Genomic DNA, 15,107 nt, shown 5'->3' on the forward strand with positions numbered 1-15,107 from the left:
ACTTACAGGGATTAAGTATTTTCTTATTACGAAAACTCGGGTAAGCACCCTATTTCATTTCGGTGAAAATGTTGTAAGTATCAATCACATATCATACAGAATTCAAACCACAAACACCAGTGGCTTAGCAGAATAAATAAACAAACATGGCACTGGTCAGTCCCCTAATCACTCCAAGGGTCGGAATACCCCAACTCCCAATCTCTCTCGGACCCCATTCCGGGTAAACAAGAATGGTCGTTACCAAACGGCTGGCCACACGCACCGAGTGTAACCCTTAACATGAATTCATGGCTAATCCATAACAGAAATATAAACAAGGGGACCAACCAATGCCCGACGTCAAACAATCAATACACGTAACACAGATCAAGCGATTCCGCCTCCATGTTATACACGCAGCTCAAGCGATTCCGCCACCACGTGTTTACAATTCACACAAAACGATCACACAGATCAAGCGATCCCGCCTCTATGTGATTATTTTTCAGAAAAACCAATTTGTTTTGAAAAGAAATACATCCATAACATATAGCACACCACTACATTCATATCATACCATATCATATCATAAATTGAACTAGAAAACCATAAAGAGAAGAAAATGGCTATATATATATAATGGTGAAACGGGGAATACCCGTGCTCCAAGTAAGATTCATAGGATCCTACCTCAGATGTAGTACACTTCCGGTTCGTTGTCGTCCACCTGAGATTCGGACTCCTCGGGTCTCTCTTCTACGTAGTATTCGCTTCCTGCTGAAAGTACAAGGAACAAGACGGTCAATTGATAGTCAGAAAACTGTCTGAGGAGATCTTGCAAACTAAGAAGACAATATATCTGAAGAACCCATAAACGATATAACATTCATTACTTAGCTTGCGTCCTAAACCATTGGACGATTCCATAAAGTCTATTATGTGATTCCGAGGTCACAAGAGTCACCTTCACTCTGACAACACGAATATCTTATTCACACCCTTAATATACAAATCCAACCTATATTAGGTTCCGTTATAAACCAAACTATTCCGAAGTTGTTCCTTGTAACGAAATCGACTATACCGAGTACTTTCGACCATTTAAAAACTTTCGTTGTCATACTCAATTAAGTTGAATCATATATCGCTTAAAGTATATTTATGCCCTTAACATGTTCTATCGGTTCTCTTTGCTAAAATCCGAATGAACCGTATCCAAAATGCATAAACACACAAAGTAGTCTTAATTGCGCACTGCGCACTCAAACAAACAATACTCTTTAGTCCTTAATCCGATTCAACTGATTCTTAAGTTTTCGGAAAGTTAACTTCACTCCTAGCGTTTCATTCTCAGGTGTCTTCTCCTAATTACGACTAAAACATACCGGAAAAACGTAAAAGATACGCAGCAGTGCATCAGTTTTACTGCTCGTATGCTGCATACTCTAACCATCATATCATCCTCATCCGAACTCCGAATAATCATTATAATATGTTTCTGGAATCGGAACGAGACGAGCTATAATATATATGAAGACTCGAAATTCTTCCGAAGCCTCTACGACTGCCTAAACACTCAAAAACAGTAGCAGTTATGTTCTTAATTTACTGTTTTCATCAAGTCTCAACCTATTCATCCACTTGATTCTTCATACATAACTTCATAACTCTTTAAGTTAACTAACATCATAGAATCACACATAAAGGTAAGGAAATACCCTTAAAAATTCATTATACAATCATAGGGATCAAAATTCCTTACCTTGATTCCAATAAAATTGATTTAGATAGTTTCCTCTTGATTAGTCTCTTGTAATTCCTCCTCAATTCACCAAGTTCTTCAAATCATGAAGAAAACTACCATTAAAACTCAATTCAACATCATAGAGAGAGAAAATTAAGTTTCCATCAAAAACCTAAACAAAAAAGCTTAAGAACAACACTTACTTCTTGATTGAACTCAAAATTTCTCTTTAAAATTCACCCAAACTCTCAATCTTAATCAATTTCTTCCCTTGAGCTTAAGCCCTAATCTAGTCGGTTTAAAGAGAGAAAGAAAATCTGATTTTTTTGGTTTACATCTTATCCACTCGAATTTACAGTTTAGTCCCTCAATTTCTATCAACTTGCAAAGCAGCCCCTAAATATTTCCTGGTCGCAGAAAACATCCTAAATTCTGCACCAGTTGTTTATTTGGTCCTTGTCCTAACTTTCTCTAAACTTCAAATGGCCCTTCGCCTAACCTTAGTCTTATATTTTCTGAATCGAAAGCACGGGACGTTACAGGGCCCATGAGTGATGAGAGAGACCCGTTACCCTTATTGGTTAGTCAACTTAGTGTTGGTTACAGAAAATAACAATACTGTGAGAATGTGGGTGGATTAAAGCAACCTTAACAAAGCTTGCCCTAGTCAACCGTTGGTAGCCCAAGTAGGTTCAAGGTGTTGACATGAACTCCAGAAAGTCCTGGAGGCCCCAGATTCGAATCCCAGAGAAGATGAAATCTTTGGTTATTTGAAGTGAGATTATTAGGGTATAAATAACTTATCACATCTTTGCTTGTTGGGAACTCATGTCAAAAATTAAAGTAATGAACAAGATCAACCAGATAAGAATTATCTTAATTCAGCCTTTGCATGTAGGGGTGTTCGTTGGTTCGGTATCCGGTACTTTGGTGTCATCCGTTACCAAACCACTCTAGTGATTTTTCAAACCGTTACCAAACCAGTCAGAGTTTGGTTCGGTTACTAACCAAACCATCATAAGCGGTTTGGATACTACTGGATACCAAACCATCCATAAAACGCAATTTGTTCTCTATGAAAATCGGCGAATCGAGTTACTTTCTTCATACATTGACGTATAAAATCAAGAAAACACTCCTGAAAAACCTGGAGAAACAATCAAACTAACATAATGCATCAAAAAACATTTGAAACATGAAAGACATGTGCAGGTGCCCCGCCGAAATATTATATAATAGCTAGTAACATTGATGATACATGAATTGTTTTAATCTAATACTAGCTAGCTAGTAACATTATATTGTAGTAGTGTTGTTGTTTTGTAAGGGTAGTAGTTATTCTTATTTATAGCAACTTGATGAAAGATATGTATTTGTATAAAATTATAGAGATACGATAGATGTATTTTAGAAAAAATTATGTAAATATATAATTATATATATTAATTGAACTTGACTGGTTCGGTTTGGTTTTAATGGTTCCTAAAAAGTGCATCCACTTACCGAACCAAACCAGTTGGTTTTTGGAAATCTACAACCGTACCAAACCACTTGTTGTTTGGTTTGGTTTGAAAACCAACTGGACCGGTTTGGATTGGTTTGGTTTGATTGGTTCGGTCTATTTTTGCACACCCCTATTTGCATGTTGCTATCAATCATAACCGAGTGTAAAGAAAATCACATTGTGTTGGATTGAAAGTGAAGCACCATAAATTACAAACATGACTCACAAATCATTTTTAAATTTCTTATCCTTTCAGTAATTTCTTTTTTTTTTTTATCCATGTGACAACTTTTTGGCATTAATATATTGGCAAGGAGCAAGCTAGCTTTGATGATTTTCGTTGAATGAGGCTGCCCAAACTGCCCGTAAAGAGTGACTGAAAGATCACGGGCAGTTTCTCTCACTAGGGCTGCTCTCACTTCGACACCTCTCCCCGTCTCACCCGTCCTCTCAGCTCACTTTCTCTCTCTACTATATATCTCCTCTGCTTACTCTACGATCAAAATCGTACGGTCCACAATGAAAGAGAATTTTGATTCTTCATTCTTTACGTTTGAGACCTAAAAAATCTCAGATCTACGAATCATCCCTTCAGATCTTCACTCTAGGTACTTTCTTCTTCAGCGATTTTCCATTTAAACTATCTTTCTAGTGAAACTAGGGTTTCTATGTTCGATTGAGCTGGGTTCCTTGCACTTTGAGTCGGATCTGACCTTTTCTCAGTCTTCGATAAATAAAATTCTCTTTGTTATTCTTTTCATGTTTGATTTTACATATTTTAGTTCTCATGCTTGAGTTTACTGAATTAATTACTTATTGCTCTTCTGACTATCTCTGAAATTTTAGTTTTCTTATTTTATATATCTTTTCCTGACAATACTTTCTTCAAAACCCTAGTTTTCAACCGTTTTAATTTCCTTTTATGGTTCAAGATCTAAAGGATGAGCTTATCTGTTAACAGATCTAACGGTTATTTTATTATAATATTGTGTTTAGGTGTTGGGAAAGAAGAGATCCAGACCGTACGATGAAAACTAACGAGGATCAAATTGAGATTATGGTTGTTAACCAGGGTTCATTACTTTACGCCAAGGAAAAACTTGCTTCTTTGCTAATTTTAGCTCTGGTAAGTTCTTCTGGTTATATTTTGAATATTTAGGTTTCTGCTTTAGCTTATAGTTTCAGATATGAAAATTTTCCATTAACTTTCAAAACAGTTTTATTGGTTATATTTAATGTGGAGATCTCGTTTCGGGTTATTGTCGAAGTCCTGTTAACCGGTTAACTTGGAAGTCCGGCTAACTTGTTAACTTGGAAGTCCGGCTAACTTGGAAGCCCGGTTAACCGGTTAACTTGGAAGTCCGGCTAACTTGGAAGCCCGGTTAACCGGTTAACTTGGAAGTCCGGTTACCCGGTTAACTTGGAAGTCCGGTTACCCGGTTAACTTGGAAGTCCGATTACCCGGGTAACTTGGAAGTGCGATTACACGGTTAACTTGGAAGTGCGATTACCCGGTTAACTTGGAAGTCTGTTACCCCGTTAACTTGGAAGTCTGGTTTCCGTCAGAGCAAACCCAATGTGATGAGGCTGGGAGCCCCTGAACCTTTCAATTCCATTGTTGGGCTCCTAAATCAGAGGCACCCAACTCGAATGTATGTGTGCAGAATTTTAATTTTATTTTTCAACTATAAATTATTTTATAAGTTTAAAATTTAAATTTGATGTAATTTTCCATAGAGAGAATTTTAAAAAGTAAAAAATAATAAATTGATAAGAACTTAAAAAAGGATTAACAATGAATTAAAAAGATAAAAAATAACATTAATTTTTTTTTTAAAAAAATAATGGGGTGGATCCCCTTAAAATAGGGGATCCACCCCAATATAGCCCCCAACAGCTATCATTGGGTCTGGGTGCCCGGAAGGGAGGCTCCCCGGTTGGAACACCCAAGGCTGGGAAGAATTTTGAGAGCCCCAGACCCAACATTGGGCTTGTTGAGTTATAGAGAACTTAGTATTCCAAGTTAGAAGGAATTACAAGCCTAATAACTCCTAATGATTTCCAGCTGAAATTTGGTCGGATGCTTCTTGGCTTGATTGATGTAAGTAAATAGCCAATTCCCACTCGTAAACAAATAAATAAAGATAAAATTTCGATGTTGGTTGTTACGAGTGGGACCTCTTTGTATTATAAAGATTTTGTATTATTGTTTTGTCCATTTAGAAATATGTCCTTTCCGAAGCCTAAAGGGTCAGGTTGGGAATTTGGGATTGCTGTGGTGGGTCTGTTTGTTTGGTAAAAACAAAAGGAAAACTAATTTTATTTATTTAAATATTTGCTTATTTTTTTGTCTGATTGAGCGATTTTCTAATGGGAGACCTTAAATATGGTCTATGGTGGTATCATCTTTTGTTTCCTACTAGTAATTAGTTATTAGGACATCAAAATTATATTTTGAAACCAAAGCGTTTCTTTCTTGAAGTGACGTGGTCAGCCGATGCTTGAGAGGATGGCTTGAGAGTGAGATTGGTCTTGGGTGGGGAGTCATTTAGTTAGTGGGTTAAGTTGAAGTAAATTATGTTATTCTCGATTTGCCATTCTGTATATTGCGAGACACCTTAGTTAGCAGTAATTCCGTTGAGCCCTTCCATTCAAATTTTCAAAAAAAAATTAAAAATTAAAATTCCGTTGAGCCCAAGTGAGCTTTCGAGGTCGATCGCTAACTTCTGGCTCGGCATGCATCTTGATTGGTTATTTTGTAAAACTCTTTATGTCTCTCTAGGGGGTCTGAAAAGAGTAATTGTAGCAACTTCGGAGGAGATTTACAGAAGCAGTTGCAGAGATGTTTTTCAAACTTCTTCATTTCAAAACTAGTTATCTGAAAAGAAAGTTGAAGTAAATTTAGAAAACCTTACATCAATACCAAATTAAGTGTAAATGTTGCATTTCCACATCAATTTTCTAGTTTTTGTTTAGGTTTTTACATAGTGTCGTTAAGTTTTATTTGAGGCCCAAGTGCTCGGGCTCTGGACTAGCCCGAGGAATAACTCCGGAGTCCACCCACTTAGCATTATTATATGTGAGAAAAACCTGCATGGGTTCCGAACTTAGTGAATTACATTTATTTGTCAGACACTTGACTAAACCCTGGAACCAAGCATGACTCAAATAATAATCTCGATAATGGGTTTTTAACTTTTTTCTTTTGAAGTGCATTGTTTATGATCAGAATTAGATAGTTAGCTTAGATCGGCAGTGCTTATGGATAGATGTGTACTCTCTCAAGTTATAATCTGATTAACGAGTTGTACCTTTCATTATAAAATAGTTGCAGGATCTATTTGGGTTAATGATGCCTAACAAAGCTGAAAGCAAAGGAGACCAACAAAACCAATCGAAACCTGTTGATGCTGATGGAGAAGATGACGACGACGATGAAGATGCCGATGGGGATGGTGACTTCCAAGAAGGTGAAGAAGAAATCTCTTCAGAAGATGGTGAAGGTTATGAAGAAAACCCCAACAGCAACAACGGCAGTTCAAAGAAAGGAGGAGCTGGTGGAGCAGGAGAAGAGAATGGAGAAGACGAAGAACAAGATGATGAAGAAGGTGATGAAGAAGGTGAAGATCCTAATGAAGAAGACAATGATGATGATGATGATGATGACGATGATGATGATGACGACGATGGTGGAGATGAAGAAGAAGAAGTTGTAGAGGAAGAAGAACCAGAAGATGAAGACGAAGATGAAGAAGAAGAAGCTCTTCAACCACCTAAGAAAAGGAAGAAGTAGAAGAAAGATAGGCAAGATAAAGTCTGTTAACTACTAACATTTTTACTTGTATAAGTTATTTAGCCTAAAAAGTACCCACTTCGATTCGGTTTGTTTTGTAGGTAGGTACATTAGTTGCTGTCTTTTGCATTGGTACTTAAGACAGGAACTTGAAAAAGAAGTGTTGGATGAGAGTGATCTGACTGAAACAGATGTGGTTTTCTATATTCAGGGTCCTGATAATCATAAAATCTTCAATGAAAAATTATAAAAGCTTATGTTTAGCAGGTTGATTCATCATTGGAATATCCATACATTAGGATATCAATTGGCACCTGATATTGCTTCCTAATTGAACAGATACTGACCTTCCTTGGCGGCTCTACAAGGTGTGGACTCTAATGTAATGGTTTGGTATGGTAAAGAAGCAACTAATCTCTTTCTGAAGTGGTTTTGTGATTCAGAGGGAGCGTCTAAAGATGCCTCCAAAACTGTTGTAGGCACCTCCCAAGAGCGTTTGACTTGACCGGACAACTGTAGACACTGCAGGCTCTCCCCCACATTGATCTCCCCCGAAGTCCTTCTCCTACTCATCCCAACCTAAGATTCTCTTTTCTAATGTGGACACTCTAATTTTTGTTGATCTCCAATGGAGATCTCTAAAATCTCTCTACTTATTACACCTGTCCCTCTTCAATCCAATAGATAAAAAGTAGTTGAAAAACAAGGTTTTCTATTGGTTGGAATTATAAAGGAACACTTAGAGTGTCCACCTCATATTAGAGTGTCTAACAAAGTGTTCCATTGGAGATTGTTTTTTATTAAAAATTCCAAAAATCATATGTGGCATTCTAAGTGTTAGAGATTGAGTGTCCCATTAGAGATGCTCTAAGTCCCCCATTGATCTTGCCCTTCTCCCACTCACTAAAACGTCCCTCGTCAAGAGGGACAAGGTCCATCATCGCTTGTCCCTCCTCACAGCAGGCACTTTTCTCACTCTTCGTCGGGAATATCACTAATATCTTTCGCACACATTGTTTGGCTACCTCCTCTTCCCTTATCGAAGCAACTACACCCCAAAAATCATTACCTTTAAAAGTTTCATAGAAAAATGAGGATGGCGATAAAGGTAATAGGCAAAGAATTGAACCAACAAACCCTTTCTCTCGCACCAGGTCGAATGATGTTCAAGCTCCTCTCAAGGGTGGTGGTGACTGACCCACAATAGCTGCAAGGTCTTTCATGGGACTCTCATTTTAGAGTTTTTCTCTCTAGACACTCTATAATAAATGTGTCCACCTCATATTGTTCCATTGGAGATTGTTTTTTAACAAAAACTCCAAAAAATCATATGTGGCATCCTAGTGTTAGAGATTGAGTGTCCCATTAGAGATGCTCTAAGTCCCCCATTGATCTTGCCCTTCTGCCACTCACTAAAACGTCCCTCGTCAAGAGGGACAAGTTCCATCATCACTTGTCCCTCCTCACAGCAGGCACTTTTCTCACTCTTCGTCGGGAATATCACTAATATCTTTAGCACACATTGTTAGGCTACCTCCTCTTCCCTTATCGAAGCAACCACACCCCAAAAATCATTACCTTTAAAAGTTTCATAGAAAAATGAGGATGGCGATAAAGGTAATAGGCAAAGAATTGAACCAACAAACCCTTTCTCTCACACCAGGTCGAATGATGTTCAAGCTCCTCTCAAGGGTGGTGGTGGCTGACCCACAATAGCCGCAAGGTCTTTCATGGGACTTTCGAGGATTGGGTTACTCTTCGATGGTCAATATATTAAGAGTGTTCGTATGTTTGACTTCCCGGACATTGTGTTTCTTTCAGAAAAATGCCTCTCTTCTGTAGAAAAGATGTCATCACTGTTTCGTCACGGTTATACATCATCATGTGTCATCCGTTTACGTGCATAAGCAGTGGTTTATCGTTATTGTGGAAACACTTGGTGGATGCTTCAATACAAAGACAGACTTCAAATTTCATCACTCTGGAAATACAAGCAACAAGACTGGCAACCAACATTGAAGTTAATATTGTATATATGGTCCATCGAATATTTCAAGAAGACAAGTTTTAGGATTCCTTCTCACACATTTGATCGAATTCTTTCTCAATATTAAATAGCTTTTGTATTTAATGTTGAACGCATAATTGAGATCCTCAAATGTTGAATTTTTAAAAAACATCTCGCTATTAAATATTGTCACATCGTCTTAGTCGTCTTAAGATCTAAATTGAATGTTGCCTCAATTCTTTTTTCATGAAAAGGTTGAAAACAAAATTATGAAAAACTAAGAGGGTGTTTGATTTTTTAGCACTTGTAAGTGCTAGCACTTACTAAGTGATTATCACTTAGTAAGTGATATCACTTGTAAGTGCTATGGCGTTTGTTTTCCATCGTTTCTAAGTGTTTGATTTTTGTTTTTATGTTAATTTAAATGTCATAAAAATGAGAAATTGTCTATTTTGACCTTAAAGTAGTTACATTTTAGCATTTCATGCTAATTCATTATGCTCGCGAGTTTGGATACAAGATAATTACGATTTATAAATACTTTGTGTTGAAAAATATTAACCTCAAATAATTAAGAATTGTGAACGAGAAAAAACTTACGTTGCGTTATGGAGTTTGGGTGGTTCCGTGATTAATGAAGGAAGAGATGCGAAAAAATTAGAAGAAAAGCTTAGGTGCAGGATGAATGAAGAAGGAAAAGAGTCGTCGCTAAAGTCATAAAAAGATTTTTTACTTATCAATTGTTTAAGATTTTTTCTTTAGTTATAATTATATTGGTAATTATTATATTCGGAGAAGGATAAAAATATCTTTTTTAGCACTTAGAAAGTAAGTGCAAAAAAATAAGCTCCAAGTTGGAGCTTACTTTTTTGCACTTACTTTGACCCCACTTACAAGTGATATTCACTTATTAAGTGAAAAATCAAACAGCCTAAAATTGCCGTCCCGCACTTATTAAGTGAAAATCACTTAATGAGTGCGAAAATCAAACACCCTCTAAAAAGAAAAATCGTAGGTGTGACTGAGGAGTTTTTGCAATTTAAGTCTGCGTCGGAGATCCTCTAGAGTTGAGAGTCTTGTTTCACCAACCGAAGTCAAAAAACGTAGAGAGAGAGAGAGAAATAGAAGAGAGGGAGAGAGAGAGAATTAGGGTTTAATTTGCATGGAGTTTATTCAATTTCCATCTCAACTGTGAATTCGACTCCTTTAACTTCTCTCTCCTCTGGATTCCATGGCGGATCACGCCTCTTCTGATCCTTTGGTTGCTCCTACGCCGATCAAAGAACCAGATGATATCGACCTTGAAGCAGGTCCTACCGAACAAATTCAATGCAGAATCTGTCTTGAAACTGACGGTATATAAATTTCTCTCACATTCAATTCGATTGTTAACATCCGCAGGGATATTTGTTTGAGTTCTTCTGAATTGGGGGTGATGTCAAAGCCCTAGTTATCATTTTAGTTTTACAAAATGCAATTGTAATCTAGTTATTTTCAAAATGAAATAAAAAGTTCTTTCCTTTTTTTGTTGAGTTGTTTGTTAAATTTTTTTTATTTCTTTCCAGAAAGACTAATTAGTTGGCGATCTGATTTGGGTGTAATTCAATGTTGAAGTTGAAAATTCTGTGTATAGAGAATTAGAGAAACAAGAGGCCTCAAATGTTTTAGCAGCATTTAGAGTCTATGTTATAGCTCAACTTTCACGAAAAGACTGTTCTTTTACCAACTTCAATTAAATTTAATCTTTGTTTTCGTCCCCTTTGTGGTATCAGGTAGGGATTTTATTGCTCCTTGCAAGTGTAAAGGAACCTCAAAGTATGTTCATCGCGAATGTTTGGATCACTGGCGGTCTGTTAAGGTATATATGCTAGCTTTACGATATGCAACCGTCAATTGGTAGGCTTGTTTTATATACCCAGGTCTCTAACTAAAGTTCTTTAATTGTAGTCTGTTCACTTCCTTCTAATAATTAAATAAGTAATTCATTTGTAATGGAAATTGGTTTTACTTAAAATTACCTAGGATTGGTTTATCGGTGAGATGGGTTAACCAGTGGTTTCTTGAGATGGTTTCAAATTTTCAATAGGAAAGAATGAGAGATAAATGAAACATGGTATTTGCTTAGTTCTGATTATCAACCAACGTGCAACTAGTAAATGTAATGGATAAATGAACCAGTTCACTTTGAATATTGGTAGGTCTTGTGTACTTAGGTCTTCTAAACTGATCGATCGTGTTTAATTTCTTCAGGAAGGATTTGCATTTGCTCATTGCACAACATGCAAGGTCCCCTATCATTTGAGAGTTCATGTAGCCGCAGATAGGAAATGGCGAACCATGAAATTTCGTTTCTTTGTAACAAGAGATATCTTATTTATATTCGCAGCTGTTCAACTTGTAGGTTACTAGTCCTTCATATGTTAATTCTCTTTTGCTCTAATGGCTTGTAAATGCAGTTATCTGACTTTTGTTTCTTCAAAAATTTTGTGTGAAGGTAATTGCTTTATTAGCGTACTTGATGTACTTAATTGATGGTTACCAGCAATTCTGGCTTCGTTTGGCTTGGGGTTTTGTAAGTGAGATCAGTTTCTACTACATATGCGGTAAGTATCGACTATTGACAATCTGATGTAAGTCTTAACTGAATTTTTTTATCAAATTTTCTCATCCCAACGTTTCACTAAATGATGGTGGTACTCAGACAGTGATTTGTCTTAAGTCCATCTTATTCTTACTGAATGGCATGAATGAATGAGTTACAGAATAATTCGAATCAGTATCTACTTTTTTTAAAATTTAATCTTTAAATGACCTGAAAACCAAAAAACTTTGATGTCTGCTTCTCTTGATATAGAGCTAAGTTGCGTCTGTGGTTTGAGCTTTTGTCTCACTTCTAAAGAACTTGCTTTAATGGTGTTAATTTATTCTTTAGGATTTTTATACGCACTCGGTTTAAGTGGTTTACATTGATGGCATTTTGGTGCTAGGGACAGATTACATTATTGGTGATATATCTTGATTTTGTAATTTGCTGATTGGGCTGATAAGCATGTGTTTACTTTTCTTTCTCTCACATTGTTAAAGTCGTGGTGTTTCTATTTTTTGCAGTAGTACTATTTGTTTGTTCTTTCACACTAATACATTATCAGTATGATATAATATCTGGATTACAATATTTTGGTCTTACCTTGCTTATATAAATGGCCTAGAATGGTTACTTGCAACAGACTTACTTAAACTGTTCACTTCTAAGAATTTAATAAGTCTCCGAAAAGTTTTTTTTAGACTCCTTACTCTGTTCAACCAATGGAGTGCTGGGTTTTAGAATTAAAGTTCGCTGTAAGAAGTTGAGATCGTTCTCACGATATGTTGTCAATGAAAATGCCCAAAACGCTATTTCTTGGACCATTTCCCGGTTTGTCTGTGTCGTCCTTGCTCAGGGGCCACGCTAATCTTCTTTATATTGTTCTAATTTTGTCGAATGTCTCTGAAGAGACAAAAAAGTTGGACCATTTCTCGATTTGTGCTCGTCATCCTTGTGCAGGAGCCGCGCTAATCTTCATAAATTGAATAAGCACTGTAACTGTCTGATTTGAGCCCTAAAGGATATATACATCTGTCCTCAAAGGGGCCTAAAGCCCATCTAATCTACCTCTACTTTATTTATACCTTAAGTTCAATAAATCCTGGATTTGCACTTTCATGAGATCGAACGTCGGACCTCCGTGTTGCGGAGTGGGAGTCCAACCACCTCACCAAGAGGTGGTGGACCATTTAGATCTTTCTTATATAAGTTAGTTAGATCAATCTCCGCCATATAAATTATGTAACCAATTTTGTTCAAAATTGAAACGATAAAGGATAAAAAATTTCTCAACATTTTCTCTATAGCTTAAGTAACTTACAAAAAAACTTTTACACAACTTCCAATTTTATCTTTTCGAAATATTTGTAGCAAAATAGTTTATCTTAAAGTGTCTTTTATTTATCCATAAATTAATTGAATGTTTAAAATCATTTTTGACCGTCTCAAACACACGGCCTATGCCTAGTACATATACATCTGATTCATCCTTCACATCATTTATAATTTAAGAAATGAAACAAATATCTTTATCTTTGTTGGTTACTGCAGGAGCCTTACTGTTTTTTGCTTTGCTTGGACTCTCTGGGTGCTTCATTACTTGTTATGATCGAAGAGTACGTAATGATCTAGCTCAGCCATGTAGAGAATTATGTCTCTGTTGCTGTCAGCCTGGGTATGTTCTATTGTTTTCCAACGTGGCACTCTTAAACACACTTGAATTTTAGGTTTCAACTAGACTTGGATAGAAGGACTATGCTTATACCATGATGCAGTGATTCTAACAGCAGCACTTTCAATTGTTCGCTCATAAACTGAAACTATGCTTGTCTTATAAATCGTGTACTTTCTGGAACGTTCTTTTTTTTTTACCTCAGAATTCCTTGGTTGTTTTTGTAGAATGTGTGCGGACTGCCATTTACCTGGAACACTGTGTATGTGGACTGACTGTACTACATGCTTTGAAGGTTGTGCGAGTACGGCAGGTGAATGTGGTTGCTTGGCAGGTGCTGGTGAAGCTGGTCTGCCATTATTATTTATAATGGGATTAATTGTAGTGGGACTCTTCACTGTGATCGGTATATTCTACAGTGTACTTGTAGCTACAATGGTTGGACAAAGGATTTGGCAACGCCATTATCACATACTTGCAAAAAGGATGCTTACCAAAGTAAGTCACTGTTTGCGTACTCATTTATTTTTCGCATTTTAGGTGGTGGGCGTTTATTTCAATTGTCTGAATTTGACTCGTGTGAATCTGACTTATTTGAACCTAAGTAGTCCGAGTCCCACTTGTTTTAGTGAGAGGCGCAATAGTTATTCCAAGTTATATCTGAGAACGGCTTCATGTTCGAACTTGTTTTATGCATGACTCAAATGTACCCAAAATTAAGCCGGATGGGCCATTCAGATGAACTAGACATACTAAAGATCAAAAGACAAACTTAATGACTCAAGTCAATCCAAATATGAATTTGAAAGAAAACAAACACCATCTTAGAATGCAGTAGTTATTCTAACACACGTCCTCAGAATTTCATCTTTTTGTGGCTAACGATTTACATCAGTAAGTTGGATTGAACTTTTGAACTGTGTGATTAGGAGTACGTTGTGGAAGATGTTGATGGTGAGATGGCAGATTCTAACTGGTCCCCTCCGCCTCTCCCACCCGAGCACATTCAACAATTGAAGTCACTTGGTCTCCTGTAAATTCAGATCGGTGGTTCTATTCTTTCCTGACTCCCCACAAGTAATGAGCAGCTTTCCTTATAGAGCTTCATTGAGATACAATTTTTTATTGTGTACACTTGCCAACTGTCTACTCGTCGATGATGGTATTCCAAACTGTGAGCAGAAGTGAAATTAGTCTTGTTTCTTTCTCCTCTTCAATCAATGTAAAAAATTTAAATACAGGTATATGGAGCGATGAAGTCAGGTTACTGGACATAATCCTTCCTACTCTTTTAGTGGTGGATTCTTCTGTCTGTTGCTTTCTTCTTTGAAATTGGAATTTGGGTTCTGCTTGTGAAATTGAGAAAAGTTCTAAACCAGTGTATGGTTATGTTATGTTAGATTTCTACAAAATAAAACATAAAAATTTTAGGCAGATGTCTTGGAAAAATAATGAAATTTTCCAGGGTACAAAATTTTGGGTGGAAATAATTTTCTTTTGTTTCTTCCAAGCAGTGCTAAGTTTTCGGAAAATAAAAAAAATTTCTTCCTCCTTCCCTTCACACCACCATAAACTCAGGGACCATGAACTCCGACGACCCTTCAACATTAATTCCGGTCTCTATATTGCGGAGTAGATGCACTACCAAATAGACGGACTACCTGGTGCAACTTTCTTATCAAAACCATCGAAAATTTATTACTTCTTTCCATTAACATGTGGCTTTATTTTCCAAAATTCAACTTTTTATGGAGACTTCATTAATATGTCACACTAAAAGCAAAATAAGAAGTCCATCACAAAGAAAAAGTCAAGGATAA

At 36.7% G+C, this 15,107-nt stretch overlaps 2 protein-coding genes, 1 non-coding gene and 1 pseudogene across 7 annotated transcripts; 2 read left to right on the forward strand and 2 right to left on the reverse strand.

Moving 5' to 3' along the window:
• Positions 1-3,413: 3,413 nt before the first annotated feature.
• Positions 3,414-7,286, forward strand: LOC147551997 (uncharacterized). Of its 4 annotated transcripts, none has more exons than XM_086664921.1 (4): positions 3,471-3,838; positions 4,227-4,356; positions 6,559-7,044; positions 7,125-7,286. In XM_086664921.1, the coding sequence occupies exons 2-3, from the start codon at positions 4,258-4,260 to the stop codon at positions 7,021-7,023; spliced, it is 564 nt and encodes a 187-aa protein (XP_086521047.1). In that variant the 5' UTR covers positions 3,471-3,838; positions 4,227-4,257; the 3' UTR covers positions 7,024-7,044; positions 7,125-7,286. The 4 variants fall into 4 exon arrangements, with proteins under 4 accessions (XP_086521046.1, XP_086521047.1, XP_086521045.1 ...); XM_086664919.1 differs by having other exon boundaries at positions 3,555-3,837; positions 4,219-4,356; XM_086664920.1 differs by having other exon boundaries at positions 3,414-3,838; positions 6,559-7,286.
• A 1,951-nt stretch (positions 7,287-9,237) lies between these two features.
• Positions 9,238-14,665, forward strand: LOC147551998 (uncharacterized). Of its 2 annotated transcripts, none has more exons than XM_086664922.1 (8): positions 9,238-9,316; positions 10,036-10,386; positions 10,804-10,889; positions 11,282-11,428; positions 11,526-11,634; positions 13,167-13,290; positions 13,515-13,785; positions 14,217-14,665. In XM_086664922.1, exons 2-8 carry the CDS (start codon positions 10,263-10,265, stop codon positions 14,322-14,324), a joined length of 969 nt encoding a protein of 322 aa, XP_086521048.1. In that variant the 5' UTR covers positions 9,238-9,316; positions 10,036-10,262; the 3' UTR covers positions 14,325-14,665. The 2 variants fall into 2 exon arrangements, with proteins under 2 accessions (XP_086521048.1, XP_086521049.1); XM_086664923.1 differs by having other exon boundaries at positions 9,248-9,316; positions 9,991-10,386.
• LOC147551999 (U6 spliceosomal RNA) lies at positions 12,426-12,528 on the reverse strand. Its single transcript, XR_015239110.1, has one exon. It is a non-coding gene; the product is annotated as a U6 spliceosomal RNA (small nuclear RNA).
• On the reverse strand, positions 12,530-12,620 carry LOC147552000 (U6 spliceosomal RNA; annotated as a pseudogene).
• Positions 14,666-15,107: the final 442 nt, after the last annotated feature.

This window comes from Eschscholzia californica, unplaced genomic scaffold (genome assembly GCF_041429995.1).
Source record: "Eschscholzia californica isolate CP2 unplaced genomic scaffold, dmEscCali1.0.p SCAF_3, whole genome shotgun sequence".
Classification (NCBI taxonomy): domain Eukaryota; kingdom Viridiplantae; phylum Streptophyta; class Magnoliopsida; order Ranunculales; family Papaveraceae; genus Eschscholzia; species Eschscholzia californica.